We start from the raw sequence: 21,948 nt of genomic DNA, 5'->3' as shown, positions 1-21,948 counted from the left end.
TAGATTTTATTTACTTTTAGGTGGAGGGGAAGGGAGGAAGAAAGAGGGAGGGAAACATCAGTGCGTGGTTGCCTCTTGCACGCCCCCTACTGGGGACCCAGCCTGCAACCCAGGCGTGTGCCCTGACTGGGAATGGAACCAGTGACCCTTTGGCTCGCAGACCAGTGCTCAGTCCACTGAGCCACACCAGCCAGGGCAAGAGGACCATTTTTAGTTGGCTTTTTTCCCAAAAAAATTTCTGTCACTCCGCGTCTTCTTACGTTTCCTTGCTCGTTTGTGGATGGTGTCGTCTCCCTGTGGCGATGTCTCGCTCTGTTGTTAGGGGTGGCCCCGCTTGTCACCCACTGCGCTTCTCAGGTGCCACCAGAGCGAGCATGCGCCTGCATGCTCAGTGGCGGCCCAGGCCCGGCCAGAGCCTCGGGGACGGCCTGTGGGGGCCGCGTGGGCCCCACAGACACGGGCTCAGCAGAGAGAGTCCACAGGGAGGTTTTCTCCCGACGCCGTGGCTGTGCCCCAAAGCCCCCGACACTTTGGTGTCTGCACCGCCCGTCTACCCAGGGACTCGGGGGCTCGCAGAGGTCCAGAGCTCCCTACTGGGGTGGCTCACGGAGTCTCCTGTGTTCGGTCTTGCCGAAGGCGACGTCCGTGTCACACAATGCACACACACACACTCCCTGCTTCTTGGAGTCCACAGCACGGTGGGGGAGACAGCACGCGGGTCCCCCGGCCCCGCCACTGAGCAGGACAGTGTGTCCGTGTGTGCGAGTGTCTCCCAGCCGGGGCCTCTGATGCACCGGGGCCGCTGCTCCGTCCCAGGTCCCAGTCAGCGGCGTGGCAATGGGGGAGCTGAGTGCCTGTGCCCTGAGCCTGTGCAGCTGGGTCTGAGGAGGGAGGGCTGCCCTCTGGGGGCCGCCTCAGCACCCGCGTCTGCTTCGCCCGCCCGTCCCCTCAGGACTTCCACAGCCTGGCCACCTACTTGTCGCAGAACACCTCCTCCCTGTTCTTGGACACCATCTCGGATTTCCACCTCCTGCTCTTCCTGGTCACCAATGAAGTCATGCCTCTGCAGGTATGAGCCCAGCGCGCGTGCCCGCGGGCACCGGGCAGCAGCGGTCCCTGGGGTGCTGGCTGCACAGGGCCTTCCTTTGCTCCTGAGCCAGAGAAGCGGTCGCAGACCCCCACGTCCTGTGGCAGTGACTCTGCACAAGGGGCTTGCTGGTCGAAACAGGCGTTTCTGCATTGACTGCTTGCATCAAGACAGCGTCTGAGTGTCGGCCCCCTGGCTCTGACCCCGGGGGGTGCAGCCGTGGTCAGCTCTGCCTCCCCCAGCGTGGAGCTATAGAGATGCCACGGAAAACTCCTGCCCTGGCCACTCAGAGCCACAGCCCCTGCTGCTACCCCGTCTCCCTCCTCTCAAATCCCATTCCTGCGCCCAGGCGGCCAGCCGGCACCCATGCCCTGAGTGCACAGGGGTGAGGCTGGCTTCGGTCAGACACTGTAGGAGGGGAGGGCGCGTGTGCAGGGCGCAGCTGCTGTCTGCGCCCTGCAGGCCGGGGGCCGCTGCCAGTCTGGTGGGGCAGGTGGAGTCAGGCTGGGCCCCCATCAGAGCTCCTCACGGGGCAGCGGGCACAGTTTGTGATCACTGTCCAGCATCGCTCTCTGTAGTCACTGTCCCAGCCCCTCACATGCCTCTTGTGTGCACACGGTCCCAGTTCTCTGCCTTGTGACCCCGGAGGCCTGGGCTGCAGAGTGCGTGTTTGCAGGTGTGATTGAGCAGGCACAGGAGCTGAGGGAGTGTGAGCGGAGATGGGCTCGGGACCGCGCCTCCTGTCCATCCTCCCGGAGGCCGGGACCCTGTGATCTCGCAGTGATAGCTGGCATGGCAGTGGTGTGGACTCCTTGGGAGGAGTTCAAAGTCTAGCTCAGTCTAGCATGTGTCTGTGTGGACGGAAGTATGTGCTTTTATCACGTCAGTGACAGCCTGTGAGGCTGTCCGCGTCCGCTCTGAAGCACATCAAGGTGTTGGGGAGGAGACCTGCAAGCCGCAGCTGGAGCACGTGGGGACCCTCTGCTGGCTTCTTGCAGGATAGTATCAGCCTCCTGCTGGAGGCCGTGCGGACCCGGGACGAGGAGCTTGCGCAGACGTGGAAGAAGTCCGAGCAGTGGGCCACCATCGAGCAGCTCTGCAGTAAGTGGGCCCCAGCCCCGCCCCGTCTCCTGGCACCAGCACTTTTACAGTCGCAAGGCAGCCACGTAGGGGCCAGAGGGCGGGACGTCTCCTCTGTGCAGAAACACTGAGGGTTGCTCTTTCCCACCCTGCAGGCACAGTCGGGGTGCAGCTCCCGGGCCTGCACGAGTACGGAGCCGTCGGGGGCTCCTCACATGCCACCACCGCCGCCGCCTGGGCCTGTGAGCACTGCACCTTCGTGAACCAGCCGGGCACCGGCCACTGCGAGATGTGCAGCCTCCCCAGGACCTAGTGCCGCCCCAGCCCCTTCTGACGCCAGGGTCGTGGAGTCCTGCCCCACGGTGGGCAGCCCTGGGGCGCAGGGCAGAGCAGAGGCAGCTGCCCTGGGGTCTCTGGCTCACAAAACCTCTCAGCACCAGGCTTCCCTGAAGGATGGAGCCGGGCTGGGGTTCTCCGGCCGACACCGGGCTCCTCACAGAGGAGCAGGCAGCTCGGCCCCCACGGGCGGCTCGGCGCGCCCGCCTGCAGAGGAGGGTGGGTGCTTGCTGCTGCCCCGGCCCCCTTCCTTTCTGGATGCCGTTTGTTCTTGCCCCTCCCCTGGTTGTGGTTGGGGCTCCTGCCGGCCTCTGTGCCCTGTTGCCTGGAGGCAGAGCCTGCCTGCAGGGGCCACCTTCTCCCCTTCAGTAGTCAGCATCCGGCAGCAACACGAGTGGCCACAGGCCCGCCGGCCTCTGTCTGCTTGGTCTGCAGTTCCCTTGCTGCCCGCCCTTGTCCTGCTCTCAGCCAGTGTCCAGGTGGGACCCTGGAGTCGGCTTCGATTGTAATAACAGTTATCAGTAATTCCCGCCCTGGAGACTTATTTATTTTTCTTGAGATAAAAACTGCTTAAAAGGGGAGTGAGAGAGACTAGTTGCCACTTCTTCCCTCTAGTGAGCCCCTGTGGGCGTGTGCGGGGTGGGGAGTGTGGGTGGGGGCCCACAGTCAGATCTCCTTGGAGTAAACCTCAGTGCCTGAGACTTTTCTGCCCGACCGCGTGGCCGCGGGAGCCGCAGAAACGAGCCCCTGCCCCGGGGCGTGGCGGCCCCCGCTGGGCGGAGGCTGCTGACCCGGGTGCGTGGGGCGAGCCGGGCTGTCCAGGAAGCCCTGGGCCCTTTGCCCACACACGGTCCTGCCTGCCCCGGCCTTGCACAGTGGCATGGCCACTGAGGGGCCTGTGGTGAGGTCACAGGGGCGGCCGGAAGGTGGCTACTGGGCTGATGGTGAGGCCCGGGCCGTCCCAGGACAGAGGTCGTGTGCCGTGGGGTCCCCGCATGTCCTCTGTGGCTGGGCCCTGCCCCGGGAACCTGTGGGCACGCTGATGCCTCTTTGCCTTAACAAGAGCCAGGTCTCGGAGCTGCTCTGCAGGAGAGGCCGGCCCAGACACAGGCTGCTTGGGGACCTCACGTCTGCCTTGGGGCAGGGGCAGCCCTGGGGGCCCCCTTTTCCTCAGGCCGTGCACGAGAGCGCGTGGGTGTGGGCTTTGGTGGCGACAGGAGCCAGTCGGAGCGGGTCTGGCTGGGGTGGCTTGTCCAAGCACAGCCACCGTGGAGGACGCGTGCGCTCCCGGAAAGAGTAGGAGGGCAGAGCCCCGGCCTCTGTGGCCCGGCCCCCAGCCCAGACGAGGGGCGGCCCTGCGCTCCAACTCGCTTCTGCGACCTCGTGCCCCAGGGACTCCCCAGGGAGCAGCGTCCCGCCCACTGGGCCCGGCCCCAGCCCCACACCCACACAACTGGTTGTCTCCGTCTGTCTTTCAGCTAAAGAAAAAGCGTTGTGACTTCTCCACTCTGGTTTTGAGTCGCTCTTTGTTCCAGGGTCCAAAGACAGCCCGGGCTCGGCGGGTGGGGGTGGAGGGGAGGTGGGGGGGTGGAGGGGATCCTGTGGGGACCACCTGCCAGCGGGCTTGGCCCAGGCAGCTCAGCCACCTTCTTTTGAACAGGGAAGGGGCCCCTCAGCCCTGCTGTTTCACTCTCGTTTGAATACACCCTCTCCTGCCGCCAGGCCCCGCATCCCAGAAAGGGGTGCCTGAGTGTGCATCTGTGCAGGGGAACACTGCCAGCCGCCTCTGACCAGCCTGCTCCTGCCCGGTGCTCCCAGTCCTTTCGCCCTGGCCTGCGCTGGGGTGGGCTGGGCGGCTCAGCGCTGCCCGGTCTGACAAAAGCACCTGAGGCCGATCTTCCCTGTTGTTCTTGCCCGGGGTCCCTCCCTGCACACTGAGCCCCGGGGTCAGCTCATGTGGCCTTGGGTCAGGTCTGGACCACTGTGGGGAAGGGACCCTGCTGCCCCCGCCTGGGCTCCTGGGCCCCAGGCTTCCAGCAGGGGATCTGGGAGGAAGAGGGGCTCCTGGCCTCCCTCCGGTGCCTGTCCTGCCTGCCACCCACCCCCATGGCTGCTCTGGGGCCTCTGTGCTGGGGACAGGCGTGTGTGGCCAAGTAGCAGGTGAAGGATGAAGTATGGAGCTCTGCAGAGGTGCAGGGTGACAGGCCATGGGGGACAGTGCTGGGTGAGTGGCCCTGTCACTGGTTCTGGTGCCACCCCTTGCACGCCCCACTGAGCATCACTCCCCCAGGAGACTGCTTTCTGGCAGGTGTGGAAACCCTCTGCTGGGGCCTGAGGGCCCTGTGCCTGCACCCAGGACTCGCAGTGGACAGCTCCCAAGGTCAGGTGTGGTGGCAGTGCTGGAACATCTCAGGCCCTTGACATGAGTTCTTGACGTGAGGAGGTTCTCAGACTTCCCCCCCAGACATCTGCTCAGAAGCAGGACTCGGGTCCCGCCCTGCTTTCCTTGCCCATGTGCCCTGTGGGCCGCACCCAGCACAGCCTGAAGCTTCCCTGCGTCCTCCCTGAGTGGGCTGTAATTCGTGCTCGGGACGGTTATCCTGCCTGCGAAGCCAGCACAGGGACCACTGACTGCGGGCCAGGAGTGAGTGAGTGCCCTGCACACCCACGTGTAGGCCCCTCGGGTGTCTGAGCCCGGCCATAGCCCTTTGCTCATGTCTCGCTTCCAGAATCGGCACTCAAGGCCCCTTGACGTCGGCGTGGCCTGGTGATGCCCCTGAATCTTCGTGTCACCGGTGTGGGCTTAGGGCCAGGGGGGAGCGGGGTGGAGAGCCACCTGCCCAACAGTGTCTGGAGGGACATTCCCCTACCCACCCACCCCCGTAGCCCCCCCCCATTGTGGGAGGTCTGTGGTGCACAGGCTTGGTGAGCAGAGCAGTTCAGCACCCCTGTGCCCGCGTGGAGCAGGGGAGAGCGGGGCATCACTGGAAAGCATGTGGCCCTCCCTGTCCCCACATCCCGGCTGCGTTTCACATCCACAGACCAGGAAGCAGAAGGGGCAGACACTGCAAATGCCGCACCTGTGTCCATCCCAGCCCCCAGGGGCAGTAGGGCCACCTCTGTCAGGCGTCCCTGGGTGTAGCACCCACAAGCCTTGACAAGGCGTGAGAATTTGGCTGCTGGTTCTTTGTGTTTGGCAGGCACAGCAGCCTCCTGGATGCCAGCTTAGCTTCCAAGCCCAGAAAGAACTTGGCAGCCGGGCCCCTTTACTATGCCATGCCTGGCCATGTCCCCATGTGCCTCTCCTGGGTGGCCTTGGAGACTGTCCTGTTGGCTCCTTAAAGGAGAGGGGTGTGGCTGGCATCTGCAGGTTCCTTGCAGGGGTGCCCTGGGTCTCTGAGTTTCTCCTCGGAAGAAAGCTCTGGGCAGCACCTCTCCAAAGCCCCGGAAGACAGGAGAGGAAGCAGTCCGGTGGGGGAAGAGATGACTTGCCCAACATCACTCTCTGCCCCTGGCTGATGGCTGGCGATTGCCCCTAAGCTGTTGTCCCCTCAAACCCACACACCACGCACAGCTCCCGTCCAGGAACGGAAAAAGGAGGCACTTCCGTCCACGTTGGGCCCAGAGCCACTGGCCGTGGAGGTGGCAAGAGCTGACACTGGCCGCCACTCCAGGACCCCGCAGCATCCAGGGGCTCCTCAAACCCTACAGAAAAGCTTTAGGAGCGCCCCAACTGCGCCACTGGGGGACCCCGCGTGCCTGCCCGGCTCGGAGGAGCACGAAGAGAGCGGGACTTGGTGCCAGACCAAGGGGGCCCGGCCCTGAAGGAGCGTGGGAGGTGCTGCGGGCAGGCCGGGCACCCCCGAGCAGGCGCCTCGGGCCGCGTGGAGAACGGGCGGGGTAGGCGAGGGCAGGTCGTCGGGTTTCCCGCGTTGCCTAAACTGCTGTGTCCCCCAACCCGCGTGCCAAGGTTCCAGTCCGGACCTCAGGACTCAGCAGGCGGCCACAGCACGCGGCCCCGCCTCCCGCCACAGCCCCGCCCCCCGCGCCGCTTTACGGCCCAGGCCGCGACGTGACGTGAGCGGCCGTACCGCGCCTCCGCCCACCCCCGCACCAGCGCCTGGAGGCGGAGTGCCGTCTCCCGGGCCGGCCCAGACCATGGCGGGTCTCGCGCCGCGCGTGGACTACTTGGCGGGCTTCGGCTTCCCGGTTGGGGGCCTGGCAGCGGGCAAGCCTCGTGTGCTGCGTCTCGGGGCGGAGATCCTCCTGTCCACCGGGAGGGAGCTGGTCTACGTCTACGACTCGGAAGGGAGGCAACTGACCGTGAGCGTGGGGGCGGCGTCCGGGCCCCGAGGGGTTCGCGGGAGAGGAGAGGGGCCGGCGCGTTTGAGGAGTTCGTTCGGAACTAAAGCCTCCCGCACCCTCTGCCCCCCACACCCAGGCGGTGTACAGGTTTCCCGGGCAGGTGTGCCACCTGGAGGTCCTGGCCCTTCGCAGGGTGCTCTTCGTTCTGTGCGCGTGGAGAGGCGTCTATTGCTTGTCTTTGGACCAGGCGAGCAGGTGAGGAGGGGTCGTAGGTGGCCGTGCTCCAAAACACCAGCCTGTGGCCTGTGCGACCTGCCTGCCTGTGCACTGGGGCAGGACAAGCCCTCACCAGCCCTTTCCGTGGAGACGCAAGGGGATGGTGGGTTCAGACCCAGCTTGGAAATCATACACGTGCCCACCACCAGCCAGAGTGAACCGGGTGCAGGTGGGTGAGTCTGCTGCCAGGAGCAGGACTTACCCCCTTGGCCTTGGTGGTCCTGTCTCCTCTGGCCTGACACACCTCGCCCCAGTGGGTCTCTGTGGTCCCTGAGCCATGCTTAGGGCAGACTGATGTTGCCAGTTGGGCACAGGCACCAGCAAAGAGCCTGGACAGGCCCCGCTCACTCCGACTTAAGACACGAGAAGGTCCGGTGCCAGCTGTAACGGTGGCCTCGGGCTCCGACAGGCCTGCGCTGGTGAAGCTGTCCCACCCCAGCACCGATTTTTGGAAGCCTTGCTGCGTGTGTGTTCCTAGGCCAGCAGAGCAGTCCCTGGGGCAGGGGGGAGGTGCCTGGGGCCAGCTGCTCCCTGCCGAGCCCTCCCCACACTGCTGAAGGGCGGTGATGGTTGAGGAGACTGCTCCCTGTGAATGGTCCAGAGCCGGGCTGGGAGCAGGTTGTCCAGGACACGGCGTGCGAATATTGAGAGTGACACTCTGTCTTCTCCGAGGTCTGTGAGCCAGAGTGACGGGGATGAGGAGGAGAGGGGCCTCCCGTCCCCTGCTGTCCCCGTGGACCCAGACGCCTGTGTCCTCCCTGATGCCACGCTGTGTGCTTTCACTGTGATGGACGGTGTGCTCATCACACTGGCCCAGGGCACTGCCCAGTGGAAGCTGCAGGTGTTCCAGTGTCCTTGTCCTGGGCAGGCCAGGCCCCTGGACCAGATTGGCGCGGTGCAGCTGTCTGCCTGCACCCCCCCAGCCGGCAGCCCAGGGAGGCCGGAGGCCCCCTCCCCCCGCTTCCTCCCGGTGCTGTGCTGCGTGTCACCGCCAGGCTGCGGGGCCCCCCACAGCCTTCAGCAGGGTCCCCCGGGCTCCACGCTGGAGGGGGCCCTGTTTGGGCTCCTCTTTGGCACCGACGCCACCCTCCTGGAGTCGCCCGTGATCCTCTGTGGCCTCCCAGATGGCCAGCTCTGCAGTGTGGTCCTGAAGACCCTGGTCACCTCCAGATCGGCCCCTGGGGACCCGAAGGCCCTCGTCAGGATTCTCCATCACCTGGAGGAGCCTGTCATCTTCATCGGGGCCCTGAGGACAGAGCCGCTGCCTGAGGACATGGAGGACACCTGCTGCGACTGCCTGGTGGCGCTCGGTCACCGAGGCCGGACACTGGCCATCAAGGCCAGCTGGGATGAGGCCGGGAGTCTGGTGCCGGAGATGCGGGAGTACCGCCTGCCGGGGCCCCTGCTCTGCGCCGCCTGTGGTGAGGGCGGCCGCGTGTACCACAGCACGCCCTCCAGCCTCTGCCTGGTCGACCTGGCTCGGGGAGGCACCCCCTGGCTCGGGGAGGGGGCGGACGTGCCACCCAACGGCCCAGGGGGCCTGCCCTCTCTGCTGTGTCCAGCCAGCTTGAGTGTCTGCAGTGTTGTCACCCTCTCTGTGTCACCGAGGTTGCCTGAAGGTAAGAGCCACTGTGTAAGCCCAAAAACCAAAGACATGGGCGTGGGTGGGACTCCCCTTGGCTGTCCTCTGTGAGCTGGCCTGTCCTCTCCCTACCTTGCCCCCGGTCGCTGGAAACCAGACAGGGCAGCGTTATGCTCACCTGGCAGCGTCTCATGGCTGACGGGCTGTGACTCAGGGTCCAGGAGGGCCTGACCGTGTTTGGGCCCTGCCTGGGTGGGCTCTGCCCCGGGTGAGCTGGGGCAGGAGCCTCTTTCCAGGACAGGTCTTACGTCACAAGGGGTCTGGGGGAGGCTTGAGTGGGTTCCAGTTGAGTCGTGACATTTCTGTTAAAGGCCAGGAAGCACCTCCTTTGCTCACTGTGGGACCCGCCAGCAAGCCCACCCTGGGCTGGGGGAGAGGGCTTCCCAGAGCTCTGGCTGTGTGTGCTGTCGAGGGCAAGTCCAGGGCCCGTTCCTGTTAGACGGCCCAGGAGTCAGCCCGAGGCACGCGGCGCAGCGTGCTAGCAAAGCGGAAGAAATGCTTTGAAGGGGAAAGGTCACTGTTTAACGCAGGGAGAGGGCCACGTGGCTTGGGGGCACCAGGGTGAGGTCTGTCTGCCCCTCACGGGCAGGACTCAGGGCCTCAGCAGTCCTGGCCTTGGGGGAGGCAGATCTCCCCATTTCCTGGAGCATTCCCTGGCCGCCCAAAGCCAGAGCGGGCAGGGCAACGCCAGAGGGACCTCCGGCTTCCAGAGCGCCGCCGGCCGAGCAGAGAGAGCGAGGGGCTGTGGCGCTGACTTCTCTCCTGCAGCCTCGGAGCAGCTGCGTCCGGGCCACCTGCCGAAGGCCTGGCTGTGTGCGGCTGAGACGGGGACCCACGTGGGTCCTCGTCGGGCCAGTTTTGGCCCCGTCTGTGTACAGTGCGTCACCTTGGTGCCACCTGCACTGTGCCGACGTCCTCTCCCGGGCAGGGCCCTGTGGAATGAGTGCGTGGCAGACGTGGGTGGCCCCGTCGTCCCGGGTCCTCGCCTGGGAGCGGTCCAGCCGCTCGGTCCCCAGCCCCTCTCTGTCTTCAGGGGGCGCCGAGCTCCTGGCCCTGTCTGCCCGAGGCCGCCTGCTGACCTGCCGCTTGGAGCAGAGCCCTGAGGCACCGTGGCCCACCAGAGGGACCTCGGCGGCCACTGGCCGGAGGATGAAGGATTTGCTCTGTGGCATCGGCACTGTCTCGGAGAGGTGAGCGGCAGCGTCCTGGGTGTGGACACCCGTCTAGGCCAGACCTATCGCTTCACCTCTGGTCCCTGGCGAGAGCCCCAGACGCCAAATGGCCGGGGAAAGACTGGCTCCCTGGGGAGACAAAAGGGGCCTACACTGCGCTCCCTGACGACCCCAGTCTGCCTGGCGCAGACCGTGGAGACCCTCCCCACGGGGCGGCCCCCCCACGCTCTGCAACGCTGCCGGCAGCCCCGCCTCGTCTGCGCCCTTGCCACCCTCCTGGGGACGAGCGAGTGTCCTGTGGCCCCAGCCCTGGCCAGTGAGGGTCCTGTCCACGGTGCTGGATACTCTCGGGCTGTCAGGGAGGCCTGCCCCAGCATGGGCACCATCTAGCTCCTGTGTCCCTGGTGAGAGTGGCAGGCTCCCTGGCCCAGATGGCTGCTGGTGGCACTTGGGGACCGGGAGAGCTGCTCCTCGGGGCAGGCGCACCTTGCTCGGTGCTGCTGGGGCCACGTTCCGGTTTCTTTTATCCCCGGAAGCCGGGGACGCACCCTCCACCTTGGCTCTCTGCTCCTCCCTGGGGCCCGTTTGCTCTTCCCAGAGTGTCTTCCCTGAAGAGGGCCGTGGACCAGCGGAACAGGGCCCTGACGTGTCTCAACGAAGCCATGAACGTGAGCTGTGCTCTGCTGTCCTGCCGGGAGGGCCCCCGGCCCATCTCGTGCACGACCACCACCGCCTGGAGCCGCCGGGAGCTGCGGGACGTTCTGACCGCCACCTGCCTGCTGGAGAACAGCAGCGGCCCCCACCTGGGCCGGGGCTGGGCGCTGTGCGTCCAGGTGCTCCCCGGCGCCCCAGCCTCAGACCCGGAGGCGGCTGGCTCGGCCGTGACCTACACCATCCCTGTGGACCAGCTCGGCCCCGGTGGCCGGCGTGAGGTGACGCTGGCCCTGGGCCCGGGCAAGGATGGCATGCTGGACCTGCCGGTGACCGTGTGCTGTGCGCTCTTCTACAGCCTCAGGGAGGTGCTGGGCGGGGCCCTGGCCCCCTCGGGCTCTTCCGAGGACGCCTCCTGGGACGGGCAGGAGGGCATCTGCCTGCCCCTGAGTGAGCACACAGTGGACCTGCTACAGGGCCTGCGCTTCCCTGGCCTGGCCACGTCCCTTGCGCAGGCCCTGGGGCCATCGGGTCCCACCCTGGACCCCGTGGACACCTTCCTGGAGGCCTGCCACAGGCCCGGCAGCCACCCGGCACAGCCCGAGTCCCTGAGGGCCAAGTACCTGCCCCCTTCTGTGGCTGCCATCACGGTGTCGGCAGAGCTGCTCAGAGCTGCCTGCGGGGACAGGTCCTCAGGTTCGTGGGGCTGCCTGGCTTCCTCTGGCCTCCGGGCCCTGCGGCCTGCGAACTTGGGGGTCCCCCTCGCTGTCCCGGGGCGCACCTGAGCTCGCGGCCTGCACCTCTGCCCTCTAGGCATGTCCCTGTCCTGTGCTGTCCTGCAGTGGCTGCTCGCTGAGAACGCCGTCGTGGACGTCGTGAGGGCCCGAGGGCTGTCCTCTGTCCAGGGTGTGGCCCCGGACGGCACTGACATTCGTCTCACTGTGCGTGAGGCAAGTGGGGGGTCGGCCTTGGTGGCTGCTGTCCTCAGAGTCAGGTCTCCGAGCGCCTTCGCCCAGTTTGAGAGGAACTCACTTCCTGTGCCCACGCAGTTGGCTGTGCCCAGGCGGCATGGGCGGGGCTGCAGCCCACCCAGCGCTCCGAGTGTGAGACTCCACTTCCCCAAGCTGCTGGCGGGTCTGGCCCATTCCCCCAGGTGACAGGAATCGCACCCGCCTGGCCACTCGGCCCCGTGCCCGTCTCGGAAGTCATTTCCTGTCACGCATGCACCTGCCTCCCCAAACTGGCCACCAGCCCAGACCACGTCCTGCCTCAGGTCCCCGTGGCAAAGGCTCTCAGAGTAGCCCGGGCAGGCGGGACACGCATCCTGGAGGGGGGTGGTCATCTTGACCTTGGGGAGCCGGCTGCTACCCACAGCGTAGCTCTTTGTGGTCAGGCCAAGACCAGGCAGGTGCCCGGATTCTGGGGGCGGGGGGAGGTGCAGGGCCCTCGGCCCTATGGGTGCCCACATATTTCATGGAAACCAAAGAAAGGGCTGCTAGTGACAGCGACCCTCCTAGAGTCCCCAGGTCGTGGGCCTTGTGTGGTATCCTGCGCGTCTTCAGTGTCATCAAAACCCCCGGGAGGGCCCTGGGCTGACCTGGACCACCCGGCCTGCTCCCTGTGTTCACACTGAACCCTGCTGTCAGGGAGCCCGGGTGTGTGGGGGTCGTGAGTGGAGTCTGGGCAAGTCACAGCCGTCCCCTCGGTCCAGGAGGAGTGCCGTGGGGTGCAGGGCCCTCCCTGGGCAGGGGCCGGCTGGTTCTCCAGGGGGCCTTGCCGTTGGGCAGGGACACCCAGCCCAAGTGTGCCCTTTGGCACCAATCCTCGCCCAGGCCAGGGTGCCGTGGGTGGACTCGGGCTGCTCCTGTGCCACAGGTGGCGGTGACCGGCATGTGCCCGGCGGGGCCCCTCCAGGCTGCGGAGATCCAGGTGGAGAGCCGCTGTCTGGCCAGCGTGTGCGGGGCTCATGGCGCCATCGTCAGAAGGATGCAGGTGGGCCGCTGTGGCGGGTGGGCTCCCCTCGCCTCCGCCTCCAGGTGCACGCGTGTGCGGGCCAGCAGAGTCCTCTGCTCACCCTCCTGGCAGCCGCCCTCAAGGGCGCCCAGGATGCACTCAGCCAGCAGGCAAATGCAAGAGGTTTCTGCTTCACACCGGCCAGGGTCTGCTGGAGGTTCCTGCACTTGGCTGGCTGAGGAGAGGCTGCCCCTGGGGTCGGACACCCTGGGCTCGCCCGAGATGGGGCGGCGGCTCAGCCGAGCCTCCCGGTCTGCGCTGCGGGGCCGGGGCCAGCCATGGCACAGTCTCGGTGGCCCCAGCGCCGTGCGGGGCTGGATGTGTGCGGGTTCCAGAGAAAGTCTGTTGGTGGTGCCCTCGGCTCAGAGGCAGGCCGTGCCGCACCAACCCTTTGTGATTTTCCTTCAGCGGGGTCTGCACAAGGGCCTGACCAGGGACTTACTAGCACCTGCTGCTGGGCCACAGTCCTGCCCCCCCGGAGTCAAAACCCACAGTCTGAGCTCTGACAAGGGATTGAGGCCTGTCCTAGTGGTTGGCCAGCTGGTCACCTGTACAAGCCCAGGCCAGTGACTCTGATGACCACCTCCTGCACCTCCGTGACCATTCTGTGACGCTTCTGCTCTGTCCTGCCGTGACCCGGGTGGCCTTGCTGCCGTGACCGGCTGCCCCCGCGCCCGGCACGTGCCCAGGTTCAGGAGCTGGTCTGGATCTGCAGGCGGCAGGGCGGCCCTGGGGCAGCAGTGGGGGCAGGATGGGGAGCTGCTCTGGGTTTCGGGGCCCCTGCTGTTCTCCCTCAGGCCCGAGTCTCTGCCCTGGAGGGGACCTTGCCCTCTACGCCCGTCTGCAGCTGGGACCTGACCCCTGGGAGCCGGGTGCGGGTGGCTTCCTCTAGAGGGCCGTGCTGGAGCAGCGCCACAGTGGCTGGGGTGGCTGGCTGGGCCACAGTCAAGGCTGGAGCAGGCGGGGGCGCTCAAGGCCTGTCGGAGGCAGGTGGTGGGGCTGGCGTGTGTCTGCACTGCTTGGGGGGGAGGGAGGGGCTGCCCAGCTCGAGGCCGGAGGATCAGGGCCCAGAGTGACCGGGGCACTGCGGGTCTCGCCCCAGTAACCTGCCCTTGTCCCCCAGAGGATGGCGGTGGAGCAGGCCGCCCAGGGCTGCAGCCCACCTGACCTCCTTGCACAGCACCTGCACCAGAGCCAGGCCAGCCAGGAGGTGAGGCCCCTTGGGGGTCCTGTCCCCAACCCCTTGGCAGCCCTGAGGGTGGGGGCTGGCCTGGCCAGGCTCCTGTGTTGCTCTCAGAACTTGGGGAGGTTGTGCTCATTCCATCTGTGCCCCCCCATCCCCCCTCCATCTAGCTGTTGGCTGGGACCCTCCTGTCACCTGGGAGGTGTGGGCTCCCCTTCAACCAAGCCACACACTCTAGTTCTGAGGGGACTTAAGGGGCCAGGCAGGGGGGCCTGCTCCTCTAGGGGCAGATGAGCCTGTTTTCTGGCCCCCTGCCCTGTCTCAAGTAGGGTGGGTGTGGGACAGGTGTTCCTGAGGGACCTGGTGCCCACGGCAGGGGGGGGGGCTAGCTCTCACCCCACTGTCCCCGCAGGCGCTGCTGCGGGAGGTGCAGACCCTGCGGGACCAGCGCTGCGTGGAGGGCGAGGCCGGCTCCCGAGCTGCCACCGAGAGGCTCCTGCAGGTGTACCGGCAGCTGCGCAGCCCTGGCCTCCTGCTGCTGTGACTGCCAGCAGGAGCTCCTGCCCCTTCCGACCCCGAGTCAGGGCATCAGGTCCACCCTTCCTCCTCCCTCAGCTGCCCGCCGTCTCCAGCCTCATCCTCTTGCTGCTGGGCAGTGTCCCCTGCAGCGTAGGGGTTGGGTCAGCGATGTCTGCTCCACTCACAAGCTCAGAACCTTGGGCTGGATCCCAGAGCAGGAGCTGCGTGGCCCTGGGTGGCTCTTGGGGGCCAGGGAGAAACCGCCTGGGAGTGGGACCTGGGGCAGGCGTAGGTCTGCCTGCCACCCACCGCGGACACCTCAGCCCCGCCCCTGCACTGCGGGGTGCTGCCTGCGACGCAGCACAGTTAAGGCAGCAGGGCTTCAGGCGCCTGTGGCCAGGTCACCGCCTCCCCTCACCGAGCACCGCCAGGGTCCCGTGGAGGGGGAGCTGCCAGTGCTTCCCGTGTTTGCCTGGATGTCACGCGGTGCTATGTGGGGGGGCCGTGAAGGCCCCGCCGCCACCTAACTGACCTTTGTGAACTGACTCTGCCTCTGTTGGTTTTGTTGCCCGTGCCCGCCCCCACCCTGTGAGTGGTTGTCTGGACCCGGATTCCTGGATGCCCCTTGCCCTGCCCCAGGTGTGTCGTGTGCTAGGTTCTCCGTGGCCCTGGGGTGAAGCGCTGCCTGGGGAATAAAGGGAAAAGCTGGGTAAACCTGAGAGGGGGCAGGAAAGGTGGGATGCAACACTAGGTACCACCGTGGACCACCATGGACCACCAGGGGACAAGCTGCAGGGCAATGCCTGGCCAAGGTGTGAGAGCTGGGGGTGCACAGGCGCCGGGCGGGGCCTGGGGTGGCTCAGCGGGGGAGGGGGCAGCGGGCTGGCATGCACCTCAGCCACGGCACCACACTCTGCACCCAGTCCCAGCCTGCGCGCCCCATCCGGGGTGCCAGGGCAGCGTAGGGCCTGCCCTCTGCAGTGGTCGCAGTGGCCAAGGTCAGTGGGGAGGGAGCCCCCTCCCCCCCCATGCAGGTCAAAGAGCCCAGGAGCGTGGCTCTGGGATTCCTGCCTGGTGAGCTTGCCTTCCAGCCCGGACCCTCCTCTCCCCAGACGCCACCAGGGGGCAGCACAGGCTGCAGCTCAGCAGCTTCCTGTCTCCTGGACCCTCGTTTGTCCCTAGGGTGAGGGGACTAGGCCCAGAGGTTCCTTGGGGAGGGGCTGCAGGGAGGCTTAGGAAAGACCCAGCAGGGCCTGTGCCTCCAGGTCCCCTCCTCGCCCCTCAGCCTGGCCCGTGTGTGTCGGATCTTCACTGGTAGCGGCTGTGCCCCTCCCCCTGCTGCCCTTTCTCGGAGTGCTCCCTCCCTCCTGGGGCCACACTGGTGGGACTCGGTGGAGGAGCTTGGGCTGGTGGGGACAGGGGACAGGGGCCCGAGCCTGGGGGAGGGGCCTCTTCCCCAGGTGAGGTCTGTCCTTCCGCGGTCTCCCTGTCTCTGGGCTCCAGCCCCCATCGCCCTCGTTCTCATGGTCCTGACCAACCCCAGGGGGGACATCTCCCATCTTAGAAGTCCCAGGTCACCCTGCCCATCCAAGGGGCATCGGCCTGGGTGGGGGTTCTGGGTACTGGCCACTCTGGGTAGGCGCACGGGTGAACCAGGACCTGGTCCTGTCAGCCACCGTGGCCTGGGGGGGCAGCCAGCTGTAGGGTGAGGCCCTCTGTGCAGCTGGGGTGAGCTTGGCCCCGGGAGCTCCTTTCCTGGGGTCTGGGGCCAGTGGGGCAGCTGCCTGAGCTGAGAAGGGCCCTCTCCCCTGGCCCTCCATCCACAGGGTCGTGGGGAACTGTGGGGTAGTTTGTCCACCGAATGCTTCTGGGGTTCCCTGAGATCCTGCCCCGGCGCTGGGAGCAGCGCTGCTCTGTGGGGACACACTGAAGACCCTCCAACTGGTCCGCCTTGCAGGGCCTCCCGGGTGGGGGGGTGGGACAAGCGGAGGAGCACTCGCCCACCCATTCCTGTGGTTGTGCAGGACTGGGGGGGGGCGTGACCTGCTGGGCCTTCCTCCTGGACAGGCCCCCACGCTGCGTGTCCTGGACCGCGGCGGGCGAGGACGCGTTTCGGGGGTTCTGTGCCAAGTGACCAGGCGAGGCCCCCGCCCTGCAGCGCTGACACGCCGCGCCCGCCCAGAGCCGTCGCCAAGAGCCCGACAGCCACTGAGACGGACACGGTTTAATGGGTGACCAGGGTCGCGTGCTCAGTACTCCCAGAGCGCGACCCCGGCGGGCGCGTCCGCGTCCGCGCGCAGCAGCCCCGAGGCGCCGCCGCGCAGGTACTTGCCGTTCCTGGCGCGGATGGCCAGGCGGCCGCGCTCGCGGAACTCGAAGAGGAAGTCCTCGGCGCGCTCGCCGTCGCTGCACACGCTGCCGTGACTGCCGGTGTGCCAGAACCCGCAGCGCCCTGCGGAGCAAGAGCAAGTGGGTGTCGGCGGGGCGCTCCCCGCGCCGGCGGCCCCACCCGCGTGCAGCCCTGGCTCCCCGCCCCGCACCTCGGATCTGGTAGGCGCCATCGCTGAAGCTCAAGTGGAAGACGTCGTAGACTGAGCGGTTGGTGTCCAGCTGGTTGGAGCCACGGCGGTGGCACACGAAGCCGTCCAGGCCACGCAGCACCAGGATGGGCCGGTTGATAAGTTTGAGGATGAACTCCTCGTCCTCGCCTGCAGGGGGAGCCATCCCTGTCCTAGCGGGTCAGGCGGGGCTCCGCGGGGCTCCCCAGGAGAAGCTCCCAGCAGGCCCGGGCTCGTGGGCCCAAGTCTGCCATTGCCAGCGTCCTTCGCGACCTCGCAAGGGGCCTGCTGCCCCCTAGCCTGGGCGCCCCCCAGGTGTCATGGGGAGAAGGGCGCTCTGGGACCTAACTGCTCGGCTGGTGGCTGATGACGGTCTGGTCCAGCCTGTGCCTGGGACAACAGCCAGTCCCCGGGGAGGGGGCGGGGCCTCTGGGCAGGAGGGGAGTGCTCACCCACGAAGTCGCTGATGGCCGCCAGCTGCCCATTCTTCTTCATGCACACGTAGCGCCCATTACTGGCCTTGAGGGCCACCCGCCGGCCTCGCCACTCCATCTCAAACATGGTGCTGGCCGAGCTGAAGGGGCAGGGCAAGGTCCCTTCAGAGCAGCGGGGGGCTTCCCATCCCCCTCCAGTGCAACACTGCCTCCCAGGGGGCGGGGCCGCCACTTGCTTCCCACCGCTAGGCCCGCTAGGAGCTCTCCCCGCCCGGTGGTCATTCTTCCCAGAGGGGCTGCTGGAAGATCTTCAGAGGGGAGGGCGCCAGGTGTGGGGATGGCCCACTCACACTTGGGTGGCCGTGGCCTGGATACCCCCGTGGGTCACCAGGGCCCAGTAGCCCCCAGTGCTGGAGTAGAAGGTGCACTTCTTTGTCTCCCGGTCAATCTGCATCAGGAAGGTCTCGTGGTCCAGCCCTTCATCTTGGTTGGCTGAGACATTCACCCCTGGAGGGAGGAGAAGGGGAGCCCCTCACGCCTCTCCCTAGGTGGGTGGGGAGCAGACGTTGGGGAAGCAACTCTTGGGGCAACCCCAAAGCCAGAAGGGGCTCGTGTAGAACCTGAGAGGATTCAGAAGGTGCCCCTCAGAGGGTCTGGGCGCTCTGCACCCAGGGCCGTGCCGCTCCCCCAGGTCCGACCTCGGCCAGGAGCCGGCCCTTCCGTGCCGGCAAATCCCCGGCCTGCTAATCAGCAGGTAATCTGCCTGCTCCCACTCCTGGCCCAGCACTCACACCGGCCTCTATTTATATCTCGCCCTCCAGCGCACTGTGGGCACGGGGCCCCTGTCCTTCCGGGGGCTGTGGCTCAGGACACAGCCGAGGCCTGGGGCCCCCTCTCAGGTGCTGGGCAGGGGCTGGTCCCTTGTCACCTCCCCAGACTGTCACTTCTTGTCTGGGGCCTCCCTGGTGACCTCGGGAAGGCCAAGACTATTGAGGCTGTGCCTGGGGTGTTGGGTCAGGGACAGAGGAGTGTCCACGCTCAGATGGAGACAGCTGGCAGGCTCCAGGGCCTCCCTAGTATCTTCCCGTAAACTGAGTTTCTGTTTCCATGGCAACCAGCCAGTCTGAGTGGTGTGGCAGGTCACAGAAACCCCCCCCCCCCCCCGTCAGACCCTGGCATGTCCAGCTGGGGGCCTGGGGGTCAAGGCCAGATCTTGTCCCACCCTGGCCCCCAGCAGGCAGGCTGAGCACCAGGCAGGGCTGGGCTCCCCTTTCTCCCTCCACAGCCCCCAGGCTGGGCCTCCCCTCCCACTTGGGTCACTGCTCAGAGGCGAAGGTGGCCAGGCCAGCCTCCTCGGGGCCGTCCCCACTCTGGGCTCGTGTCGGGGGCAGCACAGAAAACAGTCCTTCCTCCCAGCACCGATGGTCCTCTGGGAGTGACGACAACAACTGGTGTGGCCCATGCCTGGGACCAATCGGAGCCAGGGCCGGGGCCGGCCTCCCGGGGAAGGTGACTCGGAAGCAGACCCGAGGGGCCGGGGACAGTCTTGCCGGCGCTAACAGGGCAAGGCTGGGCTGCACACCCCACAGGGCCCTGCAGACGGATGTGGCCTGGGGCTCCCGGTCACACAGCCACGTGGGTGACTGACCTCGAGGTGGGAGACCCCGCACGGCGCCCGGCGCCCGGGAGGAGGTGCTGGGCAGCATCAGCGGGCTCTGCAGGGTCACAGGAGAGGCGCCCTCACCCCACACAGACACGAGGGCCCCTCTTTCCTCCGGCTGTGTCCTGTCCGGACGTGAGCCTGGGACCAGGAGGACGCCTGCCAGTGGTCAGGGCTGCCCCCGGGGAGTGGGTCCTCGGAGGGAATGAGCAGAGGCCTTTGGTGCTGCCGCCGAGCCGGCGAGGTGTCCTGCCTGGGCCCGCCCTCCCCGGGCCTCCAGAGGCGCCTGTAGAGGACATGCTGGATGTCCCCGTGGGTTCGCCAGTTGGCGGCCGTCTTTCTGGCACTCTTGGCAAGACGCTGACAACCATGCCCCGAACTGAGGCATTGGTGAGGGGCAGGGGTGGCCAGGCGGCATCGCAGGGAGGAGAAAGCAGACGGTTGCGGGAGGGGTCGGGTTTAGGGGCCACCTGGCTAGAAAGAGGCCCGGGGCCCAGGCGCTGCCACTCTGCAGAACCCGCCGCTGCAGCTGCCGGGGATCGAGGGACGGCCCCCAGGACTGAGATGCCACATCCTTTTCCTGACACCCTGGGTGCCAAGTCACCCCGAACCTCTGGGGGCCAGGCCAGGGGCGGTCGGGCTCACTGCGAGGCAAGTGGGGAGGCAAGAGCAGGCCCCTCGGCGCCTGCGGCAGGCGGTGGCTCTGGGAGCGGGCCACCATTCCGGAGTGGCCCGGTGAGCAGGAAGGGGTTTTCCCAGTCCTGCCCCTCGCCACCACCATCACCAACACTGCCAGCGTCCCCTCCCCACTGTCACTGCCACTGCCAGAATCGCCGGGAGAACCTGCAGCGTCCTCCTGGTCACCACAGCCACCCTCACAGCCGCGGCACCAGGAGTCTGGCTGGAGAGCTGAGTTTGCACAGACGCTGCGGCCAGCACCTCGCTGACCCGGAGGGCGTCCGCCACATCACAGCCCACGTGTCACCGGCCAACCAGGCACCTGGGCCTGAAGCCGGACTGCAGGGCCTGTGGTGGGCGGGGTGGGGGGGTCTCCACCCGCAGTCAGAGCCAGGGCCAGCCACAGGCCTGGATGCGTGTAGTCAGAAGGCTGTGGAGCACCCAGCCCTGTGCTGGCCTGGCCTCGAGGACACCGCCACAGGCAGGGCCCCGCGGGCCGCAGCAAGGCTCCCAGGCGCTCACGTCCGGGCCCCTGCTGTCTGGATGGAGGGCCCTGTGCCTGGTCGGGGTCCCTCCTGGGTGCACGGGACCCGGAACCTGAGTGAGAGGCAGCTGAGGCCGCTGGCCTGGGCCCAGGGGTGGCCCCTAGCAGCCCAGGGCCGCTCTGGGACCCCGGCTCCCTAGTTGGGAAGTAGGAGCTGCCCCCAGGTGTTCGACTGTGTGTGGAAGGGCCTGCCGGTCACATGGAGCAGGTGACCAGTGACCCGGGAGGCAGTGGGGCCAGGCTGAACCCAGCAGGTGGGCAGACGGAGTCCTCCCACCAAGAAGCATGGCCCGGGGGGCCGGCTGTGCCCTGTGTCCCCTGAGCCCCAGTCCTGGGGGGACCCCAGGTCCTGCCCCACCCACCCCGGCTCAGCCACGTGAGGGTGTGGGGTACAGCTCTGCCCACCCCCGGCTTCCCTGGCTCCTTGCCTGGCCTTGGCGCCCTCCCCAGTTTCCTTTAAGTTCAGAAAGTGCGGTGGTGGGAGAGAAGGGGCAGGAGCGGGGGACGGGACGGGCAGGGCGCCGCCGGTGTGGCGTTCAGCAGCGCCAGGCGGCCTGAGGTGGGGCCTGCCCTTCTGACCCCACAGCCAGCAGCCCTCCCCGCTGACCCCGCTGTGGCCCACGCCCACCCTCCTGCGTCCGGCCCCCCCGCACACAGGGTGCCCCACATGGCTGTGAGGCCGCGCCCTGCCACCACGCCACCTCACCTTGCCGCACGGACACGTAGCGGTGGTTGGCGGCCACCAGCACGACCTGCGGGTGACTCTCCTCCAGGTCGAACAGCTCGTCCTTGCCAGGCCGAGTGTTGCGGCCAGCCCGGAGCGTGCCGGCCGGCCCCACGGGCGCCAGGTAGCGGCCGTCGCAGTCCTTGAAGGCCAGCTTGCCGGCCTTGAACTCCAGGGTGTAGCGGGCGTGGGCCTCGGGTTCCCAGACGAGGCGGCCGTCGCTGCGCAGGTAGCGGCTGTCGCAGGACCTGAGGCAGTACTGCCGGCTCCGAAAGATGAGCGTGATGAGCGCGTCCACGCCCCATGGCGCGTTGCTGTCGGCCGCGATCTCGTCCTCCTGGGGGCACAGGTGCGCGTAGCGCCGCCGGCTCACGCTCAGCAGGTGGGCCTGCGGGTGGATGGCCAGGTGCACTGTCCACAGCTCCGCCGCGGAGATGGCAGTGGCAAAGCAGGACAGCCGGTCCTCGGTGCCGCCGAAGAAGCGGCCGTGCGGCTCGGACTGCAGCGCCCAGCGCCCGTCAGGCTGCGGCAGCACCAGGAAGCGGCAGTCCGGGCCGGGCCGCTCTGCCTCGCAGGCCACGCGCCCGTCCTCCTCGGCTGACAGGTAGCGGCCCAGGTGGCTACTGCGGAATAGCACGGCGGTGCCCCGGCTGGGGTCGGGCTCCAGCACCCACGTCTGCTTCCTCTTGAGGCTGGGTGCTGAGGCGTTGACCTTGAAGCCGAAGCTCTCTGCGGTCAGGTACCGGTCGGTGTCGTTGACCAGGCCAAACTGGATCTTCAGCACCTGGTGCAGGCCGTTGGTGGGCATCTTGGGCGGGGCCCGGCAGGGGCCCCCCGCTCTCGGACAGCTCTGTCTGCGCACTCACGGCCCCCCGAGGCCCCCAGAGGCCCGGCTCCGCTGGGCTGGCCCCCGGCCCCCAGGCCCCGCCAGCGTCATGGACCTGCTGGCTGCCTGGACGCTGCCCTGACCGGTGGCTGCTCTTACATGACCAGCAGGCGGGAGAGGGTGGGTGGGAGGCGGATCAGACCTGGGCCGGCTTAGGGGCAGTGGCTGCCTGTCCTCACCCCAGCTTGGATTTCAGCCGC

The 21,948-nt window shown here is 67.4% G+C and overlaps 3 protein-coding genes across 6 annotated transcripts in view; 2 read left to right on the top strand and 1 right to left on the bottom strand.

Annotated features, from left to right (window-relative positions):
• The window catches only part of NPLOC4 (NPL4 homolog, ubiquitin recognition factor), a 34,666-nt gene extending 30,657 nt beyond the window's left edge, over nucleotides 1-4,009 (top strand). The window contains exons 15-17 of the mRNA XM_037157801.2: nucleotides 953-1,069; nucleotides 2,086-2,188; nucleotides 2,323-4,009. Coding sequence (XP_037013696.2) covers nucleotides 953-1,069; nucleotides 2,086-2,188; nucleotides 2,323-2,480 — 378 coding nt within the window. The 3' untranslated portion in view covers nucleotides 2,481-4,009. The remainder of the gene's footprint in view (nucleotides 1-952; nucleotides 1,070-2,085; nucleotides 2,189-2,322) is intronic.
• A 2,591-nt stretch (nucleotides 4,010-6,600) lies between these two features.
• FAAP100 (FA core complex associated protein 100) lies at nucleotides 6,601-14,809 on the top strand. Of its 3 annotated transcripts, none has more exons than XR_005084281.2 (9): nucleotides 6,601-6,826; nucleotides 6,945-7,063; nucleotides 7,757-8,703; nucleotides 9,760-9,916; nucleotides 10,497-11,245; nucleotides 11,363-11,499; nucleotides 12,425-12,541; nucleotides 12,971-13,251; nucleotides 13,686-13,770. XR_005084281.2 is itself a non-coding variant. In XM_037158004.2 (9 exons), the coding sequence occupies exons 1-9, from the start codon at nucleotides 6,662-6,664 to the stop codon at nucleotides 14,287-14,289; spliced, it is 2,610 nt and encodes an 869-aa protein (XP_037013899.2). In that variant the 5' UTR covers nucleotides 6,601-6,661; the 3' UTR covers nucleotides 14,290-14,809. The 3 variants fall into 3 exon arrangements, 2 of the variants coding, with proteins under 2 accessions (XP_037013899.2, XP_037013900.2); XM_037158004.2 differs by lacking the exon at nucleotides 12,971-13,251 and adding an exon at nucleotides 14,158-14,809 and having other exon boundaries at nucleotides 13,686-13,772; XM_037158005.2 differs by lacking the exon at nucleotides 13,686-13,770 and having other exon boundaries at nucleotides 12,971-13,543.
• Nucleotides 14,810-16,473: 1,664 nt separating this feature from the next.
• Nucleotides 16,474-21,670, bottom strand: FSCN2 (fascin actin-bundling protein 2, retinal). Of its 2 annotated transcripts, none has more exons than XM_037157677.2 (5): nucleotides 20,845-21,670; nucleotides 17,607-17,763; nucleotides 17,275-17,396; nucleotides 16,805-16,990; nucleotides 16,474-16,716 (listed from the first exon to the last, which is right to left on the bottom strand). In XM_037157677.2, the coding sequence occupies exons 1-5, from the start codon at nucleotides 21,668-21,670 to the stop codon at nucleotides 16,514-16,516; spliced, it is 1,494 nt and encodes a 497-aa protein (XP_037013572.1). In that variant the 3' UTR covers nucleotides 16,474-16,513. The 2 variants fall into 2 exon arrangements, with proteins under 2 accessions (XP_037013572.1, XP_037013573.1); XM_037157678.2 differs by having other exon boundaries at nucleotides 16,805-16,972.
• Nucleotides 21,671-21,948: the final 278 nt, after the last annotated feature.

This window comes from Artibeus jamaicensis, unplaced genomic scaffold (genome assembly GCF_021234435.1).
Source record: "Artibeus jamaicensis isolate MK-2021 breed Jamaican fruit bat unplaced genomic scaffold, CSHL_Jam_final contig_2259, whole genome shotgun sequence".
Taxonomy (NCBI): Eukaryota; Metazoa; Chordata; class Mammalia; order Chiroptera; family Phyllostomidae; genus Artibeus; species Artibeus jamaicensis.
This window is presented reverse-complemented; position numbering and strand designations above follow the sequence as displayed.

Bases quoted from the DNA above. Each gene is read 5' to 3' on its own strand.
- FAAP100 (XM_037158004.2), top strand. From the start codon at position 6,662: ATGGCGGGTCTCGCGCCGCGCGTGGACTACTTGGCGGGCTTCGGCTTC. The intron at 6,827-6,944 runs GTGAGCGTGGGG...CCCCACACCCAG, and splicing joins CGGAAGGGAGGCAACTGACC to GCGGTGTACAGGTTTCCCGG. The intron at 12,542-13,685 runs GTGGGCCGCTGT...CTTGTCCCCCAG, and splicing joins CCATCGTCAGAAGGATGCAG to AGGATGGCGGTGGAGCAGGC.
- FSCN2 (XM_037157677.2), bottom strand. From the start codon at position 21,670: ATGCCCACCAACGGCCTGCACCAGGTGCTGAAGATCCAGTTTGGCCTG. The intron at 17,764-20,844 runs GTGAGGTGGCGT...TCCTCCCTCCAG, and splicing joins CTACGTGTCCGTGCGGCAAG to GGGTGAATGTCTCAGCCAAC. The intron at 17,397-17,606 runs GTGAGTGGGCCA...CTGCCCCTTCAG, and splicing joins CAGGCCACGGCCACCCAAGT to CTCGGCCAGCACCATGTTTG.